Source organism: Gastrolobium bilobum, unplaced genomic scaffold (assembly GCF_033153095.1).
Source record: "Gastrolobium bilobum isolate Gb01-03AN ecotype WA unplaced genomic scaffold, APGP_CSIRO_Gbil_v1 utg14925, whole genome shotgun sequence".
NCBI lineage: Eukaryota > Viridiplantae > Streptophyta > Magnoliopsida > Fabales > Fabaceae > Gastrolobium > Gastrolobium bilobum.
Genome location: NW_026897916.1, coordinates 156,025 through 165,592, shown reverse-complemented (window position 1 = coordinate 165,592; position 9,568 = coordinate 156,025). Strand labels below are relative to the sequence as shown.

Sequence of the window (9,568 nt, the reverse complement as noted above, 5' to 3'; positions counted from 1 at the left end):
TCCAATGTCCCTAAGAAATTTAAAGTAGACTCATTTAATTAAAATCGTGATCCTCACAAATTCAAAAAAGACTCATATTAATTTCTTAAAATGATTAAAATGGATCCACTTTAAATTTAAAAAAAATCACGAGACTAATTATTTTTTTATAAAGGACTAAAATGAAAATCATATTTTTTGATACGCATCAAAAGACACTTTACTCAAAAGTTTATGGAAAAAATAAGAGTTATGTGGTAGGAAAATAAATTCGGTCATGCTAAGATATGACAAAACAAAATTATTGAATAAAGTGTCTCATCCCATTTTTTATTATTATTTTTTGTCTTTTATTGTTGCATAATAGAAATTTCCTTTATGTAACATGACAAAATAAAGACCCAAAGTTTATATATTTCTTATATGCGATTATATATGTTGCTACTGCCTTCTTGGTTTTCGTCCTTTCTAATTGAATATGAATAAAGAGTAGGGATATTCATCAACCGATCCAAATCGATTCAAACCACGGTGACCGAAACAAAATATCGATAACCGAAAAAATGAAAACAGAAAATAAAAAAAACAAATTTTAATTGAATTGGATCGATTTTCGGATTGGTTGATGAAAATTGATCCAATCCAAACCGATCCAATATATTAATTTTCCTTTACCTACTTGGGCATTTCCTCAATCATAGCCCAAAAATTTCTAAACTCAAGACTCATTAACCCATCAACTAAACCCAAGAAAAAATCTAGTCACATCTCATCAACAAAATTTCATCAGTGTAGAGCTTCATATTTCATTGTCCAAAAAAACTATGTTATCGTTTACAGATGTTTTTGTACTTCAAAAAAAAATTACAAAGTCAATATATACAAAAGATATTATTTGCACAATAATCATGAATTTTATATTTTAGAATTTTCAAAAATTCAAAAACCGATCTCATTCAAATAAAAAAAAATTAGATTGGATAAGATAGGATTTGAAAAAAATCAAACCGAATGGATGATTAAATAGTCAAACCGAAGGGATCAAATAAGTTGCTTCTAAAATCGATTCAATCCAGACTGCAAACATCCCTAAATAAGAGACCAAATAATAAAGTAATAAACATTAAACCACATTTATTTTATGATTGTACGAAAAACAAGGGCAAAAAATAGAATTGAAAAAGCAAAGTCGTTGTTGAATTGAAAACATGCTGCATTTTATTAAAGGAAAATAGTTATCTCATGTCACGTAAGATAATTGTCTTAGAAAATAATTATCTTATGTCATATAAGATAATTGTCTTGATTGTCTTATGTTACACATTAATAAAATCGTGTTTCCATTTTTTCTTTTTCTTTTTTTTTTTTAAATTGTGGGTTCCACAATTTTAGATTAATAACTCCCTATGTGATCAACTTTTTATATATAAATTTTTTAACATGAAAATATTCAAATTATACAGCTTTATTTATTTTTCTTAATTTTTCAACCGACTAATCCAGTTCGGTATTTTTTTTAAAAAAAATTCTCAACCGACTAGTTAATTCGAGCGGTACATAATCATATAAATAACAAATTAAACTCATTTAGTTTATTAATTACCGACTGATCTAATTAACTCGAACCAGACAATTTCACAAAAAAAAAAGAAAAAAAAAAGAAAAAAAAAAGAAGAAGAAGCAAAACTCAATTGATGAATCGATTAGTCCACTAAGAACCAAAAAAAAAAAAAAACTAGTAATAAGGGTAAGTGAGAAGATCGTAAGTAGTAATGGAAATAAGTTAAAAAGATCTAGAGAAGGGGAAGGATTATGATAGGCTTCCGACATTCAAAATTTTACCAACGTACTGCAATCAGAAGAGGGAATGTAAGTAAATGACGCGTAGCCCCACGCGCGCGTTTTTTTCCTGTCTGTTAGGGTTTGCTCGAGGTTTTGGTAAAATGGAGATCGATGACGATGGTCAACATGCAGTGAAGGAGGAGGATGCGACGAAGGGTGTGAGAAGCAGGACTGCTGCTGAAGAGAATAGTGCTTCTCGGAGTGGGAAGAAATCCAAAGGAACCGAGATGGAGGGTTCGGTGATGGATGAGGTCATGAAAGAAGGAGCGAACACGGAGGCTAGTTTATCCTCTCCGATTCGATCGATTCCTGAAGTGAAGATGACGGAGACCAAAGGGGGTTCTCGTGTTAAGGTTGTGTATATAAGGACAAGCTACTCCAATTGAACGGCGATGGCGGTCAATCGGACAACGAGGAAGAGCACTGGATCGCCAAACAGAAGCGTGAGGAGGAGGAAGCGGCTCTTTTGGAGGGGCTTGGCCAGGAGGAGGTGGAGGATCCCCTCTGTCCAAGGTATGTGTTCTCCGCGGAGGAGCATCGGCAGGACTGTGAGAAGTGGCGTAAATCCTTGATCATCAAGATGCTTGGCAAAAGATTGGGAGCCAGAATCCTCATTGCAAGGCTTCAAAGGCTTTGGAACCTGGTAGGTTCCTTCGAAACTATTGATTTAGACAATGATTTTCTTCTGCTGAGGTTCCAGGAGGATGGCGATTATAGGTTCGTTTTGGAGGAAGGTCCCTGGATCGTTAATGATCATTACGTGGTCGTCCAACGCTGGAGGCCACTATTTGATCCTTATGATGACAGTGTGACGAAGATGACTGTGTGGCTGAGAATCCCTGGATTGCCTATGGAGTTGTACACAGTGAGACATTTGTGGCGCATTGGTAACATGTTTGGCCGGACCATTAAGGTGGACAGAAACTCATTAAGGAAAAATGAATTCGGGGAAGCCATAACTGATAGGGGAAAGTTTGTTAGGATCTGCGTTGAGATTGATCTGAGGAGGAGCTTCCTATCCAAGTTTTGGATAGGTAACAGGGTGTTGCATGTAGGATATGAGGGACTCCATCTGATTTGTTTTAAGTGTGGTCTATATGGCCATAGGAAAGACCAATGCCCAGAGGTCCAAGCATCGGGGGTCCAGCGGGGATCTGAGGTCAGTACTCAGGGAAGGGAGGAGATTGTCAAGGTGGCAGAGGATGTGAAGGAGGTAAAGCAGGAGGAGGCTTTCGGGAGTTGGATGGTGGTTCAGAGGCAGCCAAGGAGTAGAAAACTGAAGGCTAAACCTGTGACTCTGAAAGTGGAGTCTGGGAATGAGCAGAAGCCTCATAGTCAAGGAACTCCTGGTCCAAGTACAGTGGTTACTCCTAGAATGGAGGAAGTGAAGGACATAGGAGTGGAGCATCAGAGTATTGGTAATGAGGCTAGTCATGGTTCTGGGGATTCGGATATTAACATGTTATCAGTTAATGAGCCAGTCATTGTGACTCAAGGAGGAGGGAGTGTTGGCACTGGTCAGCAGAAGAAGCTTAATTCTCCTGAGAAGGGAACTAGAAGGAGTACTCCTAGGGAGGGTAAGGACCGTGGCAAAGTAGGAGGGAAACCATATTCGAAGAAGTCTGGAGCTGAAAACATCCCTCCTAGTCCGGGTTCAGATGGCCAGATCAAAGGGGTGAATAAAAACAGAGGGAAACCCATGGCTAGCTCGGATGGGATGAACAAGATTAGTAGTACTTCTACCAGTATTGCTAAGAGGAACCAGGGTGGGGATCCTTTGTTGAGGTTGGACCCGGGACTTTCTGGACAGATTGGGAAAGTGGGGATTCCTGTCAAGTTGGTGGGTGGGCCTAATGTCCACCAGGTATGTTGATTCTCTTTAGGGGTTTCCCCTTGTACAGTTTGTTATTTTTAGCTTTTATGTCTGTTTTAGCTTGGAACTGTAGAGGAGTGGGGAAGAGTGGGTTCCCTTCTCTGGTTAGAGATTTAAAATTCAGGTTCAAAGTCAGTATTTTGGTTTTGATGGAGGTTAAGATTGGTGGTTCTAGAGGTGAGGAGATTGCTAGGAAGTTGGGTTTCTCTAATTTCTTTAGGCAGGATCCGGTTGGTTTCTCTGGTGGGATCTGGGTTCTATGGGACAATAATGTAGTGGAGGTGGAGGTGTTAAAGACTCACCACCAGGTTGTACATACTCGGGTGAGGTACCTGGGAGTGGGGAAAGTTAGCTTCATTTCTTTTGTGTATGGGAGTCCAAGAAGATTGGAGGGGATGGCCCTTTGGCTGGAGTTTGAGGCCATTAGCTTAGAGTTTAGAGTTCCCTGGTCCCTGGCTTGTATTGGGAGATTTTAACTCCATTTTAAAGGCAGAAGAAAAAAAAAAGAGGTAGAGAGGTCTGCTGGAGGAGCATCTCTGAGATGCAGCAGTGTCTCATCAACTGCAGTGTTGATGATATGGGTTATAAGGGCCCTGAGTTTACTTGGAAACGTGAGAGACTGCATGAAAGGTTAACAGATCATAGTTTCAATGAGTTGGTTAAAAGAAGCTGGGAGGAGGATGGTAGTTGGTTGCATGCTAGGGACCAATTTGAGAAGGATGCTAAGATCTGGCACCAAAATGTGTTCAAGGAGAATATGAGGAGGAAAAACAGACTATACTCAAGGTTGAATGGTTTGGATTCTTACAAGTATGGTAGGTATGACCATAATACAGAACTGTTGCAAAAGGAGCTTTGGAGGGAACTTCAGGCCATTTTGGTGAGGGAAGAGCTAATCTGGTTCCAGAGATCAAGGAATCAGTGGTTGAAATATGGAGATAAGAATTCCAGGTTTTTTCACTCATCCACAATTGCTAGGAGGAGGCATAATAGGATTGTGACTCTGAAGAATGAACAAGGGGAGTGGATTGTTGATTCTGATATGCTGGTAAATATGGCTACTTCATTTTACCAAGGCTTGTTCAGTATTGAGGAAGAAAGGGATGGAGTGTTCCCTATCCAGAATGGCTTCCCGGTGTTAACTGATGCAGAGAAGAGAGTCCTTGCTATTAGGCCAAACAGGGAGGAAATAAGGAAGACTGTATTTAGAATGGGGAAATTCAAAGCCCCTGGCCCTGATGGTCTAAGTGCTGTGTTTTTCCAAAGCCAGTGGAATGTTGTTGGTGGGTTAGTTTGTCAGCTTGTGGAGGATATTTTTTGCTCTCCTGAGAAGGTGAGGGACATCAATGGTACATTTCTTTGTTTGATTCCCAAAAAGGACAGCCCTGAGAATATGAAAGATTTTAGACCCATTAGCTTATGCAATGTGGTTTATAAGATCATCACAAAGATCATTGCTGGAAGGTTGAAGGATTTAATGCCTCGGATTGTGTCTCCCAATCAGTGTAATTTTATAATGGGAAGACAAGGTACTGACAATATTATTATTGCCCAAGAAGTTATTCATTCTATGAGACTTAGGAAGGGTAGGAAAGGCTGGATGATGATAAAAGTGGATCTGGAGAGAAAGCCTATGACAGGCTTGATTGGAGTTTTATGGTTGAAACCTTGAAGGACATTGGGCTTCCTGATTCTCTGGTGCAACTAATTTTTAGCTGTATTTCCACAACCTCCATGAGATTGCTATGGAATGGAGTGGCCATTAAGGAAATAATTCCAGGAAGGGGCATTAGGCAAGGGGATCCTATCTCCCCTTACCTGTTCGTTCTCTGCATGGAGAAACTAGCTCAGCTAATTCAGATGGCAGTGGAGACAGAAGCCTGGAAGCCTATTGTGTTAAGGAAAAATGCTCCACCTATATCTCATCTGCTTTTTGCAGATGATATCATCTTGTGTGCTGAAGCCAGCTTGGAGCAAGCGCATGTGATAAATCAAGTGTTAAGGGTCTTTTCTGATGCTTCTGGACAGAAAATTAGTAAGGAGAAGACCAGAGTGTTCTTTTCTAAGAATGTAAGCTTGGGGAGGGCTAAGGAAATTAGTGAATCTCTTGGCATTGGGATTACCCCAGACCTGGGGAAGTATCTTGGAGTTCTTCTTTTTCATAAAAGAGTAACTAAAAACACCTTCAGAAATGTTTTGGATAGAGTACAAGGAAGATTGTCTAGGTGGAACCAATCCTCTCTAACTCTGGCTGGCCGTGCAACTTTGGCCAAATCAGTCCTTGAGTCCTTGCCAGTGTACCCCATGCAAGCTGTTGTCCTGCCTAAGGGAATCTGCAATGAAGTGGAAAAACTGACTAAGAGTTTCTTGTGGGGCTCCTCAAGAGGCCAAAGAAAAACACACTTGGTTAGTTGGAAGAAAGTGTGCACCTCTAAAAAGGAGGGGGATTTGGGTTTCAGGAATCAATCTCTGGTTAATAAGGCATTTTCCATGAAGCTTGGTTTCAACCTCATAGCCAACAAGGACAGCATGTGAGTGAAAGTTTTATGTAGTAAGTATAAGGTTGGTGAGGGTTTTAGCCCTGTACTAAAGAGAGGAATCATGGAGTCCAATGTCTGGAAAGGGATTCGAAGTGTGTGGGATCAAGTTATTGATGGCTCAAGGGTAAGTATTGGAGATGGTTTTAGCTCTTCATTCTGGTTTGATAGATGGGTACCTAGAGTTGGGAGATTGGTTGACCATGCTTTAGCTGATATTCCCGAGGAAAGCTTAAATTGGAGGGTGATTGATTGTGTCCATAGAGGTGATTAGGATTGGGGCAAATTTAATAATTTTCTTAGCAGGGAGGCTCTGGTTGCTGTTGGTAATGTTAGTCCTCCATCTCATATGGCTGGTAAGGATAAGTTGTTCTGGACCCTTTCTAGCTGTGGATCCTTCAAGGTTGGCTCTGCTTACAGATCTTTATCCTGTCAGGGCATGAATGTCTCTTCTAAAAGCTGGGACACGGTTTGGAAGTGGGAAGGACCACAAAGAGTCAAGCTCTTTCTATGGCTGCTATCTGGGAACAAGCTCCTTACCAATGCAGAGAGATACCGTAGGCATATGTTTGCTGTTGATTTATGTCCTAGATGTAACATGGCTGGGGAAGATGTTGATCATGTGTTTAGGAGCTGTCAATGGAGTCAAGAGGTGTGGAGCTACTGGATAGAAAAGAATGAGTTGCCAAACTTTCTAATGGCAGACTTGGAGTTTTGGTTAGATAATAATCTTAACAGAAAAGAAAGGAACAGGGCTTGGAGACTGAAATTTGGAGTAATTAGCTGGCTTATTTGGAAGCCTAGGAATGATCTGGTCTTTAATGGGAAGCATTTATTCCCCCACGAGATCTTTTCACAAGCCTCTTTGTTTGTGTCAAATATAAAAGTGGCTGAAAGCATCTTAACTATTGCAGGTCTGTCTGTTGACAGTCACGATAAGATCATGATCTGTTGGAGGCCACCCCCTGTTAGGTGGATCAAAATTAATACCGATGGGTCATTCTCAGGTAATGAAGGCAGCTCATCTTGTGGTAGTGTTGTTAGAGATGAGGAAGGGGGATGGATTATGGGCTTCTCTAAGAGGGTAAATCCTGTTTCTATATTGATGGCTGAATTGTGGGGTATCTTGGTTGGATTGGATTGGGCTTGGGAGCATGGATTTAAACAGGTGTTGCTGGAAAGTGATTCGATGTTGGCTTTGAATATTGTGAGTGAGGGCTGTGTATCCTCTTATCCCTGTTATTCGTTGGTGTCCAGGATCTGCTTGATGATAGCAGAGGAATGGAAGGTAGTTACAAGTCATGTATATAGAGAAGGAAATCAGGTGACTGATAGGATGGCCACTGTTGGAAGCCATGCTGATTGGAGCACACACTGGTATAGCAGCGTTCCTGTTAGTTGTGAGGAGCTGTTCCTAGAGGATAATAGAGGCACATTGATGCCTAGATACGTAGCTGTGTAATTTTTCTTTCCTTTATATACAAAAGGCAAAAAAAAAAAAAAAAAAAAAAAGGGAATGTACAATACATTCATTCGGTACAAAAATTCCTAAAAGAAGGTAAGTGGAAGTTCTTTACAGTACCACAAGCAAAAACAAATACAGATAAATACATAACATATACACACATGCACTACATGCGTATCGTGTGCCCTATTGTTTAAAAAAAAAAAAAAAAAACCATGGAGGATCAGAGATTCAGAGACATAGACTAAACGGTAAAAGCAAATATAATGGAGATGACCATATGATTAACTAATCATGAGTACAAGCTTGGGGCCTTGGAATTGGAGGCAAGACAAAGAAGTGCTTCTCAAGATCAGAGGGCTGGAAATACCCATTTTTGGGTGGGCCTTGTTTCTTCTTTCCAAATGAAAATGGCTTTTTCCTTGGTGGCGGCGGTGGCACCAACGTTGTCGGTATCCTGCACTCCCACCGCTCCGGCGTCGAACAACCACCTTTGATCTCATGTTCCATGCCAACAATTACTAGGTAGCTCAGCTAGTGAGTATGCAGCCACTGAATTAATGTAACCAGGTACCATGTATGTGGCTTCTTTTACATAAGATTTCGTGGCTATGATAGCGACAGCAAATCTTTACTTCCCTTATACGTGGCGCCATTTACTTCACCTTTGATTTGCGTGGATACGCCACGTGGCCCTCCCACTTTTAAAACTCCTTTTTATTTTGAAAAGAAAATATAAATTTTATCTTATGTACATATAAAAAAATAGATAAATCTATTAAAAAAATAAGTGAATCTCATTTATTTTTAGGATTTTATTTTTCTTATATCACATAAAATTTTTTTTATCTCTTGTTCTCATTTCAATTTTCGTATTTTTTCCTTTTTTTTAAAAAAATAAAGTGAATTATGTCATTGTTGTCAGAATAGAATAGGAGAAAAGATTTATTTTATGTGACATAAAAAAATAAAACTTTTATTTTTATGTATAGATAATTTTATATTATATGGCATAAAAACACAGACCATGTAAATAAAAATGGGGAAACCTTTTTTCTTACGCTGCTTTCAACTCTCAACCTCAACCGTTACTTACTTCCTTGGTTGATTCTACGATGCAATTTGTGACTTGGCGCTATTTTAATGGTTGGATGGATGAATTCATTTTAAAATAATACAATTATGCAAGTTGGCTGAAGTGATGAACACTTGTACTATTGTGGTGGAAAATGATTTTGTAATTTGAGATATTGTAACAACTAATTAGGATTACTATTAATATTATTATTAATCAACTTTATTGATAAATTGATTATGTTGATTCAATGATTACATTTATTTACATCTTTGTATGGTTATGATTTCTCATATTTAATATTTTATATTTATTTTTACTTTTGCATAGATAAGATTTTTCATATTTAATGTTTTCACATTAAATATGGAGAATCATAACTATACAAAGATAGAAATAAATATAATCATGGGATCAACGTAATTGATATAATAGTAAAATTGATTAATAGTAATATAGTTAGTAATCCTAATTAATTATTATAATATCACACCCCATCTTTATATGCCGGATTTGTAAGTTTCTTATGATAAACACGAGAACTCTCATGTATGTTAAGAATGAAAAAAAAAATTACTATGTATTATAAAATGTGTTACATCAGCTTCATAATTTAACATTATTATTTTTATTATAATTATATTTTTAATGGTATAGCTTATATATGACATACGATAAAATTAGATTTATTTATTTATTTCAAAAACATATAAAAGGTCTCAATAGACACAAATATCTTAAACAAAAATATTTCTTGTTATCGGAATATCTAAGAATGTCTTGATAAAAACAAATAT

At 38.2% G+C, this 9,568-nt stretch overlaps 1 protein-coding gene across 1 annotated transcript; it reads left to right on the top strand.

Moving 5' to 3' along the window:
* Positions 1–1,922: 1,922 nt before the first annotated feature.
* Positions 1,923–4,170, top strand: LOC133311438 (uncharacterized). Its single transcript, XM_061512494.1, has 3 exons — positions 1,923–2,072; positions 2,189–3,657; positions 3,768–4,170. The coding sequence occupies exons 1-3, from the start codon at positions 1,923–1,925 to the stop codon at positions 4,168–4,170; spliced, it is 2,022 nt and encodes a 673-aa protein (XP_061368478.1).
* The last annotated feature ends 5,398 nt before the right edge of the window (positions 4,171–9,568 follow it).